The sequence below is a fragment of the Borostomias antarcticus genome (genome assembly GCF_949987555.1).
Source record: "Borostomias antarcticus genome assembly, chromosome: 15".
Classification (NCBI taxonomy): domain Eukaryota; kingdom Metazoa; phylum Chordata; class Actinopteri; order Stomiiformes; family Stomiidae; genus Borostomias; species Borostomias antarcticus.
Genome location: NC_140248.1, coordinates 21,351,783 through 21,370,883, shown reverse-complemented (window position 1 = coordinate 21,370,883; position 19,101 = coordinate 21,351,783). Strand labels below are relative to the sequence as shown.

At 42.1% G+C, this 19,101-nt stretch overlaps 1 protein-coding gene across 1 annotated transcript in view; it reads left to right on the top strand.

Annotated features, from left to right (window-relative positions):
- sms (spermine synthase) overlaps positions 1 to 19,101 on the top strand; it is a 38,188-nt gene that overhangs the window by 16,801 nt on the left and 2,286 nt on the right. Inside the window, exons 4-9 of the mRNA XM_084450000.1 lie at positions 3,808 to 3,872; positions 4,015 to 4,190; positions 5,526 to 5,682; positions 14,903 to 14,990; positions 15,238 to 15,352; positions 16,924 to 17,003. Coding sequence (XP_084306126.1) covers positions 3,808 to 3,872; positions 4,015 to 4,190; positions 5,526 to 5,682; positions 14,903 to 14,990; positions 15,238 to 15,352; positions 16,924 to 17,003 — 681 coding nt within the window. The remainder of the gene's footprint in view (positions 1 to 3,807; positions 3,873 to 4,014; positions 4,191 to 5,525; positions 5,683 to 14,902; positions 14,991 to 15,237; positions 15,353 to 16,923; positions 17,004 to 19,101) is intronic.

Here is a 19,101-nt window from a genome sequence, read left to right as displayed (position 1 = left end):
GATCACCGTCATTACATGGATATACTGGCTCGCGCTGGATTTTAAATTTCTTCTACAGGCCTCCGAACTACACAAAAGTGATCTCGGTGAGTCAAACTTCTTATAATATGTCGTAAATAAGGTCCAGGTTGTCAAAAACGAGCATTGCCCTTTAACAGTCCTATACACAGTCATAGTCATATTCAGTTACTTGGCGCGCATACGTTGCTGCCATCACCACGAGGTAGGGCGAGATGTTGCAGGAAGAATAACTACCATATGGTGAACCCGCACACACGCAGCCCCCCCTTCACACACACGCACGGAATCATCTCCATCCCCAACATGAACAGTATGATATTGGACTTACAGTATAGTAACTGCACTTTATTAATTAAACTCTAGTTTTCATATTTTCTAAGCCTTTTATTATATTCATATATTATTATTTTATCCTGCTGCTATTCTGTCAGTTGTTCTGCTTGTACTCTGTAGTATGTGCTTTCACTTTTATTAACTGCACTTTATTAATAATCTCTAGTTTTCATATTTCTGCACCTTTTATTATATTTATATTTTATCCCTTTTATCCTGCTTCTATTTTATGCTGTCAACATTGCTCTGCATGTGTTCTGTGTAGTATGTGCTTGCACTTTTTTTTTACTTTACTACTTTACTAATTATCTACAGTATTAGCTTTCATATTTCTACGCCTTTTATTACATTTATGTCTATATAATATCCCTTTATCCTGCTGCAATTTTATACTGTCAATGTTCTGCTTTTGTTCTGCTTTTGTTGTGTAGTATGTTCTGTGTATCATCGTACACAGAACACATTTGGTGTTGGCCCCTGTGCCCACTGGAGAATGACATTTCGTTATGCCGTATACTTGTACAGTATATGGTTGAATGACAATAAAATTTACTTGATGCACTTGGGCACCTTTTTATGTACTAACATTGTCAGTATCATCTGGGAATGTTTCTTGGCTTTTTACGGCTGCAGCATGGGTGAAGGTCCAAGTGAAAATTTCCATCCTTGGAACAATAAAGTTGATCTTGAATCTTGACAATTATAAAGTGTAACTGACAATGACACTACATACTATGTTTTACTGGTAAACTGTATCTATATACATTTATATTATACAATAAAATGGTCTCAAACATTAATAATTCATCAGGTATTTTGTGCTATTAGTATGCTATAATAAAGCTACAGCTGACCAACTCTAAGCAATAACATACCTTTCTGCACTAATCTCCACATTGACTTCTTGAAAGGGCTCCAGGATAGTGCACCTCTGCAGCATGCTCCATTCTTCTTGGGACAAAGGGCTGACTGATGCATTTGTGATGGCCAGGGTGGCATCCTTGGATTGCAGAACACTCTTCAACATCTCGTATGTAGAGTTCCATCTTGTGAAGCAGTCCTGTTTTGGTCATAGCTCTGCCATCCCCATTCGGATCTGAGTGGCCTTCTGTTTTTCTGCACCTAGTGTGCTCCTGTGGAAGTATTTCACTGCCTCTTTCACTTCATCCAGAGTGGGCTTTTGGCCTTTGAGGGTATCTCTTGCAATCGGGTTGATGGTATGCGCCAGGCATGGGAGGCGGGTCCATTTTGTGATTTGTATTGCCTTTATAATGTTAGCAGCAGAGGCAGCACGTCCATAGAGGCGAGCTAGGCAACTGCCTAGAGCAACATTTTGCCAACTATTAAAATGAAAGTATATGACAGGCGCGTCAATTGTTGAGGAATGTGTCAATCACGCTGCACCTGCCACTCTCCCTCCCCCACCTCCACCCCCAGCTCTCATGAGCCATGACTGAGGATAGCGAAAAATGGAAGCAATAGCCTACTGTATGTCTAAACAACCACAATTATCTGGCTGTGAATGTAAAAAGAGGAGACTGTTGAAAGGACCAAGCACACTTGTCAATATATTTATCCCATTTCAGTTGCAGCCTACAGGAGAACGCAGTTTCTTGAAAGTTGAAAGTGGATCTTACCTCCGCAGTACAATGAAACAGGACAGACAAGACAGAATTATGGATTGGCAATGATCTCTGTAGAACATTGGGGAGGATTGAATTGGACATGCACCAAGAATCTAAATAGGCCTAGAGGATGCAGTTAAGACCTTTGCTGCGATGAAGGCCCTCTGTGTACACTTCTGTAAGTTAGGCTATTCTTTGTTCTAGTCGTTCAGCTGAATCTGCTGATATAATGTGCTTGCGCTCATTTCATGTGTGTTTTACGCACATGAGATAGTGGTACAGTATGTAGGAGAGATTTGCACTGGTATTATTAGTGACATTGGATTATTTGGAATGCAGATAGATGTGCTGTCATCTCTGCTGTAGAGAATTTGAACCAGGTTATATTTAGACCTAGGTGTTATCTGTATGGATCTGCAAAATGCCTGTCATGCATAGATATTGTTGACACAGCACTTTCTGGTAAATTTTGGAAATTGTCATTCTGAGTAAATGCACGTCCGATTTTGTGCGCAGGAAACTTTGGAGATGGCTGCTAGATGCGAGAGGATAGAAATGCAAATGTCCGCCATGAACACAGATCCCAAGAGACTGAGACTGTCCATTGTATTTCAGACAAAAGGGGGAAATACCGCCAGAAAGGGAAACTTTTTCAGGGAAAAATGGAGACAAGAACAGCAAATCTGACTGTGCTTTAGATGCGGTTAGAGACACCCTTTCGCAAAAGACTAATTGTCCTGCACGGGGTCAGACTTGCAGGAAATTTAATGGGAAAGATCATTTTGCTATAATGTGTAAGAGCAAGGGAAAAGAAAAGCAAACGGTAAAATGTGTGGAAGAGAAGAGAGAATATGCATTCACAGTAAACAGTGATGGTAGCACAGAGAGAATTACATTCTCAGTAGGTAATAGGTATGTTAATAGTTAATCGATTATCGATTAATTGCTGATAAGAATTAAGTAAGATTTGGTTACTCGATGAATTGCTTGTTAATGGAACATAGCTTTTTTGGGGGGGAACAGGAGTTTCATGAAATGTAATCATGATTTAAGCTCTGACTGCACATGAGGGTGCCCCGCCATGTAGTGAAGGCTAATTGGGATGCCGGGAAATTTCAACGACACAGGACATTCTTATCAATTAATCGACTATCGTTTGTTAAGGTTAACAGTTATCGATTAATGAAATTCCTTGAAATTTGCAACCCTAGTAGGTCATGTTAACCTGAACATGCTCATTGATTCAGGGGCATCTAGCAACATTATAGATGAGGGAACCTGGGACAGGCTCAAGGCAGAGCGAATGGGAATGTGAGTCAAGAGTACCACAAGCGTAACGCAAGCTGTATGCATACTCATCCAGTGAACCCTTACCTGTGAAGGGCATCTTCACGTGCAGAGTAGGAATAGGGGAACACTGCACGCAGACCAGTGATCCGGGGCCAGGGTGAGCCACTGTTGGGGAGAAACTGCGATGAAACTAGGAGTTTTGAAGATGGGCGCCAACATGGCTTCAGTGAGAGACATGAAGGCTACGCTGCAGCAGCAATATCCAAGGCTGTTTGAATGAGTAGGCAAACTGAACACTAAGCAGATTAGCCTATATATCGATCAATCTGTCAAACGCATCACTCAGCCCCTTAGGTGGGTGCTGTTCAATCTGAGAGAACCTGTGGAGAAAAAGACGAGAGCTTTTGGACATGGACGTCATAACGTGTGGATGGAGCCACACCGTGGCTCGGTGAAGCAATGTCAGACTGTCTGATATTAGGCTAACAATTCAGTTGTAGCTGTATAATGTGACTGAGCTTAAACTCTTTTCTCCTAGCTTTTGAATGCACTGGAAGAGAAGCTGAAGAGTCTCCTACATGGCAACATTAAGAGGATCAAGAGGTAGGCTTCTTGTGATGGATGTGTATTCCAAGTTGAATTAGTAGAGAACATAATTTCCAACATTTGTGAACTATTTTGCCAAAGCCTCCTCACTGTAGTCACATTTGCTATATGATGATACATACCTGTTACTCCCTCTAAGGCTGCCTGCTCTCACACGTGGAGCAGCTGTTGATCGATACTGGCCCACCGCTGATGGCAGGCTGGTGGAGTATGACATCGACAGGGTTGTCTATGATGAGGACTCTGCCTACCAGAATATAAAGATCATGCATTCTCAGCAGTTTGGCAATATCCTTATCCTCAATGGGGATGTCAGTAAGTAAAACACATCTATTCATGATTCAAATATGTGACAATACCTACAAGCCCTGACATCCTTAGTTTCATTTCAGGCCCCCCCAACCTCCTCTCCTCTCTGGAAAGGCACTATATAATTACACTGCCGTATTATTATTATTATTATTATTACATTTATTCTAAATGGTATTGGTATTCTAATGTTACATGTAATGTGTTTTGCTTCATTTCATATATGCACAGACATTGCAAACATTGTGGTTAAATGCTATGTATTTTAGAGTGCTTTTAAAATACATTTATTTTAGAGAGCTGTTTTGCTTAGTAAACTTAAGGGGTTGTGCTAGGAATTCAGTGCAATTTTAAAGTGTTGAGTAAATGTACAAACTAATTAAGGGGCTAAGCACCGAAGGTTCATAGGCACCCTATTGTTTTAATTGTTTTTATTATTAGGGGTCCTACAGCAGTAGGAACCCTTTTGTTGGGGGCCTGCGTAGGCACCCTAAGTGATTCTACGTTTTCTTATTATTATTATTTTTCCGCAATGGGAGTCTATGGCAGCCCATAGAACCATATGGTAAAAAGTTGTGAAAATTGGCATACTCATTCGGGACAGTGCCATGACCCTCCTGACCAAGTCTCATGTCCACACCTCGAACCCTCTAGCGCTCTAGGGTAAACCTCCGTTACTGGGCCGATCAAACAAAATATAACTTAACTCTATAACTATAGCCTAGTTGTCTTCGTCAGTGTACTACTGCTTGTTAGAACTCACAAGTGCATCTCCTTTCTAAAACAAGTGACTAAGCATAATCTAGTATTGAAGGCAAAGTGCAAGAATAGCAAACAAAAAATACAATAGGTGCTTAAGAGGGAGGTGAGTTTTGAGCCTGTGGCGAAAGATGGGCAGCGACTCTACTGTACTGACGTCAGTGGACAGTTCCTTCCACATAGCCCCTCTCACCTCGGCCAGTAACGATGAGATAGGACGCTCATAGCCTGTTTGAGGACTGTCAAGCATTGTTAAATAGGTGACTGAATACGTGTACCCATTCCTTTTCATTTGTTAATTTTGATTGCTAGTAGTAATCACCAGTGTAGCCATGGCATTGATTGATTGGTGTAATATTAATTTCACTTCCATTTTAAGACTTTTAAGGCTGCGTAGTCTAACAAGTAGGCTATCTCAAAATAAAAGTGAAATTACTTTTACACCAAAAACCCGTTTACCCAGTTACTTGCAAACAATTGGAAAATACCAATTTATGTTAGGGATATAACTGATAGACGAGGACTTTACAAAATAAAGTCCTCGTGGCTTTTAGTGACAGTGAAACTTTTTTTGTACTCCAGACCTGGCAGAAAGCGACCTGCCCTACACCCAGGCTATCATGGGTAATGGGCGAGAGAACTACGCTGGAAAGGAGGTGCTGATCCTGGGGGGCGGAGATGGAGGGATCCTCGCAGAGGTCGTCAAACTTAAGCCAAAGATGATCACCATGTTGGAGATATCCTTTCAGTATTTATTTTGTTGTTATTGTTCAGCATGTCTGTATGCCAGTATGTTCTGGAATACCCAAAAATAACAGTTCTATTTCATGGAGCTTCACTCCATAGGGGGGGCTTCGCTCCTATTGGTTTATCCCTGTTCCCAAGGCAACATTGACTAAAGAGAAAAAAATAGAATAGAAAGAAAGAACACATCAGACAATCAAGAGTACAAGTGCCTCCTCCTCCAAGTATATAAGGCAGGTGCTGCCTACACTCTATTCCCCAAAAATTTCAGTGAGTGAAATTTTAAAGATGACGGACCTACCTCACGAGATTGGAATCCCATCCTCCTGCCCAGTGCTGCTGCAGATTCCTGGATCCTGCCAGGGTCTGGCGCGATTCTTGCTTCATCTGTTTTGAGGCCATGGCATGCTCAGGGTGGGTTGCAAGACCCTTCTGTGTGTGCCTCCTGCTTCCCCTTTCCCTAAGAAGAGAGGAGGCACTGAGCGGTCTTCTTCGCAGATGACGTCCTACTACCCTCCGTCAGTGTCCTCCCGGCAGCTGCCTCCGACCCGGGGTTCGGCCCCGACGAGGGCGATGTGGGGCAGGAGTATGTTGAGGGAGAGTGATGTTTGGATTGTGCCTCCAGCCCCCTCTCTTGGGTCTGACAGGCAGAGAGTGGGCTCGCGGAGGACCCGATGACGGGTCGGCCCCCAGGGCTCCGAGTACTCTGGGTCGACGGGAACAATGCCCTCTTTCGACCGGGTCTTTCTCTGTGGAGAGAAGCCTTAATGCTGTCTCCATTTGTTTCGCCCCTCGACCTTGGTCTGATGGGTCTGCTTCACATGTGAAGCCTCCAGAGGCAGTTCACCCAGTTGCGTCTGTCAGTGATTCTGGTAGCCTCCGACCGTCCTGGGTTTGGGTGGTTTGCAGAAATGGTAGCGATGGCGTCGGTGGACCCATGGCTAATCCCATACAGCCAGACGTGCTCTGGAGGTGGTGACTACGGTGCAGGCAAGTGTGGCACGGTGGCGCAGTACTGTCGCCTCACAACAAAAGGTCTCCGGGCATTTTTGTACGGAGTTTGCATATTCTGCCTGTGTTCGCATGGATTTCCTCCCAAGAATCCAATACAAAAAACATGCAGAAGAACAGATGCTCTTCAGTCCTGTCCCTGACTGAGCACTTGGACTTGGTCCACGGGCGTGGCCCATGTATGCAGCCTACTGCTCCTGGCTGCCCTTGGAGGAAGGAAAGCATGGATGGGTTAACCGCAGAGAAACATTTCATTGGTGGACGCTGCTGCATATTGTTCTCACTATATTACAAATTAAAGGCTTCCTTCTTTCTTCAGATGTTTTCATCAATCTGAATTTTACTCTATAGTCAACGTTACCTTTGCAACGGGGGTAAACCACTGGGAGCAAAGTTACAGTTAAGTGACTCGTTTATCGTAGCTCATGACAACAAAATAAAGAGCGAGAGCGCGGTGACTCCACACAAGCGAGGTTACCTCATGCAGAGCGATGCGGATGCAGCCAGAGTCGGAGTGAATACTGGAGAACAAGAAAAAAGGTAGGCCTAGATTTACTGTAACTAACAAGGCAACGAATAGGAGACAATAAAAAGCAATATAAATAAATTAAATTAAATGGTTAACTTTCTCCTATACACTCAAGTTGGGCGTGCTCCACGTTTAATGGTTACATATTTGTGAGATTTTCCACTCCAGTAGCCTATTTGGTGCAGCTGTGGTTACATAGACAATATTTCATCAATTCGATTGCAATATAACTATACGTGGACGCTAAATAAATTGATCCAATAAAATGTGATTATATGCCCCAAAGCATTGAATCAGAATATAATTTTTTGACATGCACAAAGCGGTTCCACGCCTCCTCCGCGATGCTTGAGAGAAATTGTGTACAGGCCTACTTCTTGCATTTCAACAAGGGTTTCGTTTTAACATCTATACTTAAGTTTACGATGTTACACTTTCAGATTACAGTCTCACTTAATTCACTTTCCAAATCACTATCATCGAGTAGGCTACTGGGGCAATGTGCACTGTGGCTGATTAGTTGCTAGATCTGGCCATATGTGGGGCAAACATGCACAGAAAGAATAGGCCTATAAGTATTACAGCACTTACAGCCATCTTGCTGCCTAATAGTATCCTGTCACTGTACGCTGTCACATCAAAGTACTCCTGCAGATGAAGGAAGCAATCCCATTCTCCTGTTTTTAACAGTCTGTCCTGTGTTAGACAGTACTCTCCACCATCACCATCAAGACACCAAATAATAAAAAATATTAATATTGGGGGGGTTATTTTGATCAGGTTAACGTTAGTTTTACTGTTGCTGTTACTATGTCTAAATATTTCTTGGATTTTGCCTTTCATTGCTTGCAACTTTCTTTGCTTCAACTACCTTTCAGTTCTAATACCATTGTTTAACATGAAATTATGTAGTGCTAGCTATAACATTTTTTAACTTACCATTTGTATGTGACATGAACCTCAACAACATCAATTCCCACTAAGTTCTCATGGTACACTTCTAAAGAAAGTATATTCTGCCATTTCTCGTTTGTAAGCACGATTCAGGGCTACCAAATACCAGCTGGCATCACCCTTGAAGGATAACTGCATCGTTCATTCCTCCAGCTGCATACCAATGACACCCAGCTTCCCAGCCTCTCTGATTTAATCTTCTATTAGGGTAACCAACAGAGACACGATAATCAATGAGATTCTGCGCCCATCGCATTTTCTTCGCTACCTACGGAGCCAGTTGATAAATCAAACTCATACTGAAGCCAATTGAGATAAGAGATCTTTTCCACAGAGAAAAGCCTTCAGTGCCGTTCTTTGCTCTTCTTACGGTGAAGAAACATTCTCCAGTTTAGATATAACTGATGCTATAGCAGCATCTACGCTAACCTCTTCTTTAGGAGCCACCGTTTTAGAATGGACAGTCACGTCTCGCTGTCGTCACCCCTAAACCACGCCCGGCGTAGCTTCTAAATTTCCTCAGAACGCTGATTTGCCAATCGTTTTCAAACGGATCTCTATGGAGCTTTTCCAGACTGATGAGTGGAGTGAACAACGTGACCTCAGTGAACAACGTGAGCTCAGGGTGGTGTCACGATGTTAACTTCTCTGCAAACAAACTTGTATTTCCAGGCGACTGAACCTAGGAAATTGTTGAGGTTAGGCTAGCATACCTTGCTTTCCTTAACTCTCTTCCCCACGAGCCTTCATACTCATGTGCCATGGTGACCAGACAGACACCAAACTCATCCTCCTGTCAACTGGGCGGCGGCTAGCTCTACGGACTACAGTATAGCCCCACCGAGAGACAGCCAGAGCCCCATCCATGCGAGACAGCCTGCGGCTCCCTGGTAGTGGCAAAGGATCCATCCATTTTGCATTGCATGCCTGGGAGTGTAGCATGCCCAAGCCGCCCTGGCTGACAGCACTACCTGTGCATACTGTGTCTCCCTCCCGTCCAAGTTCCTCAAGAAGTGGATGCAGGTCTCGGTTACTACCTCAGATGACCCCACCACTCCTGACCCGAGTACACAAAGGACTCCGGGACTCCCTGTGCCAGGACCAGGGAGGAGACCCCTATTACCATCCAGGGAGAGGAAATTGAGATGGACTCATACGCGTTCCTGGGAGTGCACCTGAACAACAAACTGGACTGGATTGACAACACCCTGAGGCCCTCTATAGGAAAGGACAGAGCAGACTGCTCTTCCTTAAGAGGCTCTGGTCTTTGATGCATGTAGTAGGTTGTTCTACCATTCTGTGGTAGCCAACACATTGTTCTTTGCCTGCTGGGGAGGCCTTTGCCTGCTGGGGAGGCAGCACCAGGTCTGGGGAGACAAACAAACTGAACAAGCTGGTGAGGAGGGCCAGCTCTGTTGCAGGGCAACAACTGGACAACCTTGAGACTGGTAGAGAGGAGGATGAGGGACAAATTGAAGTCTATTCTTGACAACCATCCCCATCTGTGGCAGCAGATGGGGAGCACCTTCAGTCACACGCTCCTCCCACCCATGTGCAAAACAGCAGTTCAGGCCTTCCTTTGTGCCAGCGGCCATCAGTCTTTAACAGTGCCTGAGCGAGTGTTGTGGATGCATGGATGGATGGATGGATACACTCTGGATGTATGTACATAGTCTATATTTTAGACATGATTTATGTATGGATGTATATATTTCTTGATCTTTTTATGCTTTTTGCTAATATGCATATTCTGCATTTCCAATGTTTTGCTGTAATTTCCTACTGCTGAAACGCCAGGTTTCCTCTTAAAGGGATTATTAAACTTCATATCCATCTATCTAGTGAACACAGCTTCAGGGCCCACTTGCATCCCATGTGGAGGACTGGCTCGCATGCACAGTCCATCCATCGGTCTTGGTCACAGTTGTCTAGGGCTACTGGCTACAATTTGCTCTGTTCAATGGGGTGTTGGCTACAGTGACTCGGCTCTGGTCTTAGAGGGCACAATTTAGTCTTTTTTGAGCAAGAGAGCTATATGAGTTATTCAGGAGAGAGAGCCGAAAAGGCTTCTATTCCTGGTAATTTTTCATTACGAAAATAAGGGGGGAATGCGTCCTATTCTGGACCTGCGTGTCCTCAATGGCCACCTTCAGAAGTACACATTCTAACAAACAACTTTTATTGTCACAGTACAGTGATGAGACACACACACACACACACACACACACACAGAGTGACCGTAGTGTCCACTGATTAAATGTTTCTCTGCTCTTAACCCATCCCGTCATCCTTCCTACAGACAGTAGGCAGACTGCAGGGGTCGCGCCATGGGGACCAACTAAGTGCTCCTGTCCGTCTTCATCAGGGACAGACAGGGTTAGCGATCTGTTCTTTTGCATGTTTTCATATTGGGGTCTTTGGGAGAAAACGCATTGGGAGGAAACCCTTGCGAATGTGGTAAGAACATGCAAACTCTGCACAGAAAGGCCCAGAGACCTTCTTGCTGTAAGGCAGAAATACAAGGTACTGCACCACCGTGCAGCACCTGAGCAATTTTGGGGTTCAGTGTCTTGTTCAAGGACACTTTGGCACACTCCGGAATTCATGCCCACTTAAATTACCTTGAGCTCCTTTTGGTGCTTCTAGCTCCAACTCATTTCATGCCCTTGATACAGGGTTGCCATGTTTTAGTCAGGACGGACAACACAACCACTGCAGTGTGCATCAACTTCCAAGACTGCACACGATCCCTGCGCTTACACACACCGGCACACAGACTGATCATCAAGCGCGACCTGCTCCTGGCTTCGTTGCACACAGCCCATATCCCAGGTGTACGGAAGGTGGGAGTGCACCTACTCTCCAGGGGGAACCCCTGCTATGGAGAGAGGAGTCTTCTTTCACAGGTGGTCAGAGATTTGGGAGAGATACGGCCAAATATCACATGTGCTTATGTATTCACTCCCTTTACTCAATACTTTTGGTAGTGATTACAGCCTCAAGTCTTGAGTGTGATGCTACAAGCTTCGCACCTTTTTGGGCAGGTTCTCCCATTCTTTGCAGATCTGCTCAAGCTCCAACAGTTTGGATGGGGAGCTTCGGCGCACAGCTATTTTCAGATCTCTCCAGAGATGTTCAAATGGGTTCAAGTCTGGTCTCTGGCTGGGCCACTGAAGGACATTCACAGACTTGTCCCAAGGCCACTGCTTTGTTATCCTTGTGTGCTTGGGGTCATCCTGTTGGAAGGTGAACCTTTGTCCCAGTCTGAGGTCCAGAGCACTCTGGAGCTGGTTTTCATCAAGGATCTCTGTACATTGCTGCATTCATCATCTCCTCGATCCTGACTAGTCTCCCAGTTCTGTCGCTGAAAAACATCCCCACAGCATGATGCTGCCACTACCATGCTTCACTGTAGGGATGATATTGACCAGGTGCCTGGTTTCCTCCAGACATGACGCTTGGCATTCAGGCCAAAGAGTTCAATTTTGGTTTCATCAGACCAGATAATTTTGTTTCTCATGGCCTGAAAGTCCTTTAGGTGCCTTTTGCTTCACTTTAGCCTTATCTAGCTCCATTTGCACTTGCGGGCTACTGCACACGCTATAGGACAATAGCCAATTAACAGGTTTTGATCATACAAGATAGCCCAAAGGGAGATATAGGCCACTTCATCTAGATGGTGTCAGACATTAGCGCACAAAGGACGTCTAGCAGGTTGAATGTCAGATGATTTGGTGCGTTTACAGCCTAGTACTGTGTGATTAGGTGCGTCTTATGCGATTGACCTGTCGCTTGAACGACAAAGTAACCTAGATAAAGGTTTGCTTTTGTTGACCCATCGCTTTACATGGTTGGATTTGTGTTTTATCTCCCATCATATTTTCCTGTCATTCTTGCACTGTATTGAAGGGCACTGAGCATTTTAATGTAAAAACATACAGGAAAACTACAGTAGCCTAGGCCAATAATTTGAGAGCGAGCGAATAAGAGGGCAATATTTAGGCCGAAACAACCAAGCTTTTAGGGAAGTTTTGATTGGATAAACTGTCCCAATGTTAAAATGTCAATGGGAATTCCAATGTAAGCACTTCGAGAACTGGTTTACCCTACACCCACTTTTAAGCATTTCGACGAATTACAGATTGGGTTACATTTCGACTGATTACATTGTTCGCGGTTTTGTATGTGTAGGCTAATTTGATTGGTTGATTTTTCATTTGGTCTTGATTTCCGTAAGCCAGATTCATTTTACCTGGCCTACAATGTTAAGTGAATGACAAGCTAGTAAGACCAGTGTCAACGGACCGTAACGTGGACTGTAGACTTTTCATGAGGACTGTAGGGGGCGACAGAGCACTACCAAAACGCTAAACACAGATGAAAATGAAGCGATATGGCAGAATACAAGACGCATTTAAGTCAAAAATAGTCAAAGTTGATTTTCGTGCTTTCTTTCACAGGAGAGAAATAGATTTTAATTGTGTCCTGGACCCAATTTTGGACAGATCAAACCCAATACCTAACAGTTAGATATCATAGGTGGGTGCTGTTATTCATTCATTTATAGAATCCTACACTCTTTTTGATCACCTGGAGAAGAAATAACCCAACTATTAGACAATACAATTTTTTTCCCCCGGTGCATTGTTCTTACTCTAGGATCGACTTTTTTCTCCAGGATAGTAGGGTTCTTACCATGGTTAAGGGAAGTCAGTATAAAAGCATTGTCATTTTGGACCATAGTCCTGTACAGTTGGATATAGGCTTCCTGAACTGCCCAAGACCCAGATGCACCTGGCGATATGATCCTCTACTACTGTCCAGGGACTCCTTTAAAAACTTTATCTTTCATCACATAGATCTTTTTATGGAACTCAACCACACTCCAGATATGTCAATAACCACCATCTGGAAAGCTCTTAAAACCTACCTTAGGGGCCAAATAATTTCCTACACAGCATACGAGAGAAAGAAACGTAAACATCGTCTAATGGAACTGTTCCATACTGTAGCATAGCAGACTCTCCGACACCTGAGCTTTATAAGGAAAAATTACTGTTAAAAACGGAATTTGACAATCTATACATTAAACACAGAGCAACATTTTTTCAACATTTTATGAATATGGAGAAAAAGATGGAAATCCCATCAGATTAGACAGTCCGCAGCCATTAATACTATTCCTGAAATCTATACTGCAATGGTGGCAAAAATCACCAACCCTGATGCTATCGATGCCTTTTAGGTTTTAACTTCAGTGATGTCAGCACTCGACAAACACTGCCGCCAGAGCACCAGTTCTGCCTCAGCATCCTCTCTGAACCAACCACACTGATGTAAAACACACAACTTACCTGTGCAGCTTGGTAGATATATTTTCAGTCGGGTGTGTTATTTAATTTGTTTGTTACTTAGCAGGATTGGGGTGTAGCATGGGCCAACTTAGAACCCATTAAATTTTGGAGCGGATCAGAATCACTGGGCAGATACACTAATTAAAAGAACTAAAGTTGGCCATACCTGGACCATCTCCCTTCACCTCATCCTTACTTCTGCCAGGTTTACCATACTGCCCGGTGGCCAAGTGGTCTGTCCTGACCAAGATCTCCTTTTTTATATAGAACGATGGCTCTTCGTTATGAGTATGTATAATAATGATTGATGACAGCCTATACATAAAAAAAATACATGCATAAAAGTATATATACATTTGAAATTATTGATGACAGTAAGCCACAAAGGACAGACTATTCCTTAGTGAATAAAAATAATCTACTGTTATGTACTGTTGGCACCACTAGAGGGCAGTCTGGTATAATAGGACAATACCTGATGACCTGAGTATTGCTGTTACTACTATAATTCATTGACTACAATTCGCAGTAATCTATGTAACTTCAAGCATATCACAAGTCCACCAACTCAATGCAGAACCACATCAGGCTAAAACATGTTATTGGAAGACAAAGGCAAGATAGACAGACGGGCAACCTCTGTTCCATCAGTGTCTTCTCCACCACAGAACTGACTGAATCAATTGCACTCTTGTCTGTCCACTAAGCACGTCAACTTAATGCCTAATGCATTTAGTGTTGTTGCCCGCTGCAAGTCTCTGCGAGGATTCTTCCACGTTCAATCCATTGATGTTTTCATTATTTAATAAATGAATAGTTGGGAAACTGTCACAGTGGATATTTGTTTAATGGTTAATTTGTTCCCTACTGAATGCTTTGGGACACATCAGGCAAATTTGCATTATAATCATGCAGCAGAATATAACTTCAGATATCCCCGCAAAAAACCTTGATATTTATTTGAATAGTGTCTCACAAACTGCTATGGGATCTTCATGGTAAGACTGGTAGACTCTTGTGTTTTGGTTGGAATGCTTACATGTACAGTACCTGTATAGGGGCGGCTGTGACTCAGGAGGTAGAGCAGGTTGTCCAATGATCGCAGGGTCAGCGGTTCAAATCCGGGCTCCTCCTGTCCACATGTCAAAGTGTCCTTGGCCAAGACACTGAACCAGAAACTGCTCCCAATGAGCAGGCTAGCACCTTGCATGGCAGCTGCCATCATTGGTGTGTGAATGTGTGTGTGAATGAGAGGCCATTGTAAAGAGCTATATAAGTGCAGTCCATTTACCGACATGGATGCAGACACAATATCTCAGTTTTCAAACTATGCCTGGTTTTTAACAACCTTGACACTGCCCGTACATCGACCAGATGGTGATTGATGGGTGCAGAACACACATGAGGAAGACCTGTGGGAGTGTCCTGGACAATTTAAAGGGAGATTGTTACCAGGTGAGAATGAGGATAAGTTTAATACACAATTTCCCTCCACATTTTTGTCACTGGAATGTACATAGCTTCATATTTCTTCTCGGAGGAATATTTGTGTCGATTAGATGTGGCTTTATTGACCATCCTGGGCTTGAACATATTTCTCTTGCATCCAGTTACATGAAAACAGCCATACAATGACATTTTACTATATTCAATGTAATCTGTCTCTTACCGCCCCTCATCCATCTCTTATCTTTCCTCTCAGGTTTTAGTGGAGGACTGCGTTCCTGTGTTGAGGAAGTACATGGAGGAAGGGAAGACATTTGATTATGTCATCAATGACCTTACTGCAGTCCCCATCTCCACAGCACCAGAGGAAGGTGAGTGTGAGGATGTTATGATGCAGTTTTATTAATGTTAGCTTAATGGATTTTAATCAAATCTATTCTTGTCATGTATTAAAGGAGTAGTAAAAGGAAAAATCATGTTTAGCCCTGCTTTAAGGTTACTTATGATCATATACAATGGTTCAGATCAAAACGTTGACAAAACTAGCACTTTTGAGAAAGTTTATAATTGCTCCACCACCGTTTAGGTCATACAATGGATGTGGGTGGACACCTTGAAAAATCATTCAAAAACATGTTAAACTCTCGATTTCAAAGACAAGAAGCTTTACTTACCGAGGGGGTAATTGGTGTCCGCTGGTGTTCTGACATCAAATTCGCCGCAAAGTATGAATCCTGTAGGGTTTTATTGATCATTTTATGAAATCCATTGACTTGTATTGATGTGACCGTTGTAGATGTGTAGATCAATCCGTGTATTGCTTTTACCACGTAGCCTTACTTGTCTTAATATCCTAGTGTTTCTAAATTTGCTTTCTGTTTTTATCGTTTTTATTCTAATTTATGCTATCTTTAATTTTGTATTTTACTTTGTTTATTTTAAATCTGTTCTCTGTGTTTTTGTGATTTATGTTTTCATCCATCTCTTTTTATGGAAAGCACTATGTGCTACATTAATTTGTGTGAATGGTGCTATATGAAAAAATTATATTGACATTGAAAATTAGAGTTTATGGTGTTTTTTTTTTTCAGTCTATGCACCTATGGATCCATTGAGTGTTAGCGGCGACGGGCTATATCTCGAGAGTGCACCGCTTGATGAAACTTTGATATCGGCCGTTGTATATGATCGTAAATAACCTTATAACATGGCTTATAATGCTAAATTCCCAATCTGTCCATTAAATCAAGCACACCAGCTTTTTATTATTAGCTATTTGCCGTATACCATGATTCAAGTAAAATGGCTTAGGAACAAGAATCTGCCATACTTACTGTATAGGCTAGGCCTACCTTTATTTTCATTCTCTACTCAAATCACATATCCAGTATTGTTCTTCTGTTAATGAAGATGGTATAGAAAATAGTTTGTGTCTTGTCATTAATAGACTACATTATAGAAGTATTGTATTGTATACTCTCCCAATTAATAATTAGTTGTTTTGGTGAAAGTAACTCAATAATTAGCTTAGTTGTACTTCTGTTTTGGTGAAAGTAACTCAAGTAAGTAAATGGTAATAAGTAACGAGTTACTCTATACAGACAGTAATATTGGAAAGTAACAGATTACTCTCAAATTAACCTAACTAGTAAAGTGGAATAGTTACATTTTGAAAGTAACTTACCAAATACTGATAATTGGTCATTCTTGTAGTACAGTACAATAAGGTAAGGCATACTGCCAATATCTGACATTCAGTAGGCTTCAAGTCCGCCAATTTGTTTTGTCACTGCATTTGTATATTCTATTGCGCTTCTTTCATTCGGATGCTTGTTTTTTCGTGTCTGGAGGGGCAGTTCTTTCATAGTAAAAGATATGTGGTTAAAACATAATTTGTTAGAACTAACCTGTGTATTAACAGCAACAATCCTGTATGTTTCAGACTCGACATGGGAGTTTCTCCGTCTTATCCTGGATCTCTCCATCAAAGTACTGCGGGCCACTGGGAAGTACTTCACACAGGTGAGGAAGTCTTAAGTATGTTTGCTTCTGTGTGATTTATATAGGTAATTTAGGGCTTGACAAGGACCTCACGATACATGTCAAGTCAAACTTTATTTGTATAGCACATTTAAAACGTGTCATGCTTGTAGTGTGCAATCCTCAGTAGGGCACACTGATATCTGTCATCCCCTGACATTGCTTGACGTTGCGTTATAAGGAAGAAAAACTCATTCGCTTTCACTTGCGAAGGAATGCAATTCAAGTCACACGTTGGGCATAATGGACATTGGAATTTATCATCATCATATCCTCTATGTTGTTGCAAGTAAGCACTTGTATATTCTCCTGTCTCCCGAATCATGCATTTGGGTCCAGTACCAACCAAGCCATAACATAGGCCCTACACAAGATGAACAACATCCCAAAACTAGACATTGTTTCTACTATTAATGCTACTCCATCTTGTGTTATTTTGTTCTATACCTACTGTTGATAATGTTACTATTGATACTACTATTGTGTGTAGGCCAAATCTGTTTTGAAATACTGCCCCTCCAAAGCGGGGTCGGGCTAGTCATGGTCAGATCTATAATCCAGTTTTGTGTCATGCCGGTCTAACTGATGATGTGGCCTTAAACTTATGCATGGTTTATGTTTGTTTTTAATGGTCCTGAAGGCATAATCAGATGCTTTTATGTGCCTGTATGAGGTAGGCCTATTTCTCATAATGGCAAGGGAAATATATTTCCAGTGTTTGTTTATGAAAACAAAATGGACTATTCTGACTCAGAACACCAAAAAGTATTTTAAAGTAGGAGAATTACACTTTTTACGATGGGACAGAGAAATAGGCCTAAAGGAAAGAATGGTGATTATCATTTTGTTAGCGCTAACTTTATTGTGACTAAGCAGCAAACCATTATTAAAGTTAAGTAAGGAAATGACTCAAGTCACGATGACGATTGATTACTTTAATATGCAAACTATGTAGGCTATGCTATGCAAAAGAAAGGGCCTTTTATGTCACTCTGGTGCTGTAACATCCACAATCTCCCATTGGGATTAATAGTCTTACTTTATTTTAATATAGCAAAGACGAATCAATTCTTAAAAGGCATGATTATAAGCTATCCAACATTCACAATGAATGAATGGCAAAGCCATTTGAATGACTTTGATTAAAGGCATTCCAATTAATATTCTTGGTGCCACAGCACATGTGGGATTGTTGTCATGTCCCCCACTGAAAATAATATCAATCTATGGTGATAAGTAGCCAACCAACTAAATAATAAACTACTTTGCTAGTTATTCCATAGGAATGAGCCCTATATGCCAGCAGGACAAGTTGAATTTGCTAGCTACCTACCTAACCTAGCCCTAATGATATTGCACTGCTTGTTTGCTGTGCAACATATCAACTACTGCATTAGCTAGCTAATATTAGCAAGTCACGAGAGACAGTCCCAGTCAGCTAACGTTAGCATATAGCTTTAGATGACAAGTTTGCTTGCTGTGAATAAGTTGGTTCACCGACACTTGTCAACACAACAGAAACATTAGCTAATTAGTAGCCTAAGCAGATCGGAAATATATTTTGTGGCAATTTTTTTGTCAGAACATCAACGGACACCAATGACCACTGAGTTTCCTGTCTTTGAAAATTAGAGTTTATGGTGTTTTTTAGGGATTTTGTATATGTACCTATGACCTATGGATCCGTTGAGTGTGTTAGCGGTGACAGGCTTTATCTCGAGAGTGCACCGTTTGGTGAAACTTTTATGTTGGCCGTTGTATATTATCGTAAATAACCTTATGACATGGGTTATAATGCCAAAATTCCGAACCTGTCCTTTAACATGTATATGGATGATATTTCTGTGCAGTTAAATGGGTGGTACAGGTGCATGGTTGGTGATTTGCTCATTAACCACCTTATGTACAGTATGCAGATGCCTTGATGATTTTCTGTTCATGTAGTGCTGGTCCTCAGTGTTTACTGAAAGTATATTCACAATATGGTATAGATTCCGGCATAAAATATAATGCACAATTTTTTTTCCTGACTTCTTTATGTCTGGCACTGCCCTTGAAGTATACTGTACAGCTCTGTCTG